This window comes from Geospiza fortis, unplaced genomic scaffold (genome assembly GCF_000277835.1).
Source record: "Geospiza fortis unplaced genomic scaffold, GeoFor_1.0 scaffold145, whole genome shotgun sequence".
NCBI classification, from domain to species: Eukaryota; Metazoa; Chordata; class Aves; order Passeriformes; family Thraupidae; genus Geospiza; species Geospiza fortis.
Window position 1 is genome coordinate 3,792,246 of NW_005054362.1, and position 513 is coordinate 3,792,758.

Here is a 513-nt window from a genome sequence, read left to right on the forward strand (position 1 = left end):
ATGCAGCTCAGCCGCGGCTTCAGGGCGGCGGCCACCATGCCGGCGGGGGCCCGACGACACGGGCCCTGGTTCAAAAGCACCTCCAAGGAGCCGTCGGACAGGGGAAAATCCCGGGATAACGACGGCCCCCGGAGCCGGGCGCTCCGGGGCAGGAGCGGCCGAGAGAAGGAGGAGGACAGAGGTGAGGGCAGGGGGGGTGTCCCTGCTTTTTGCCTCTCCAGGGGGGCATCATGAGTTGGGGAAGTGGTGTCTGAACTAGACAGGACCACAATCCCTCCCAGGAAATGTGCATTTGTTTATTTATTAATTCATAAACCACGTGCACGCGCTGCTGGAGCACCGAGGTTTTCTCCCCACATCCCATGGGGATGCTCTGGGGAGCAGCACCCCGCTCTGAAGAACATCAGTCCAGAGAATATTTCCAGAAGGATCCTCTCCCTCCTTCTTCCCTCTTTCCTCTCCTCCCTCCCCAAGTGCCAATAATGTGCTTTTATTGTTCCATCTTCACTCTTT

General features: G+C 58.7%; 1 protein-coding gene across 1 annotated transcript in view; it reads left to right on the plus strand.

Moving 5' to 3' along the window:
* WSCD2 (WSC domain containing 2) overlaps positions 1-513 on the plus strand; it is a 13,696-nt gene continuing 13,183 nt past the window's right edge. The window contains exon 1 of the mRNA XM_005424098.2: positions 1-181. Within this exon, the coding sequence (XP_005424155.1) occupies positions 1-181 (181 nt within the window). The remainder of the gene's footprint in view (positions 182-513) is intronic.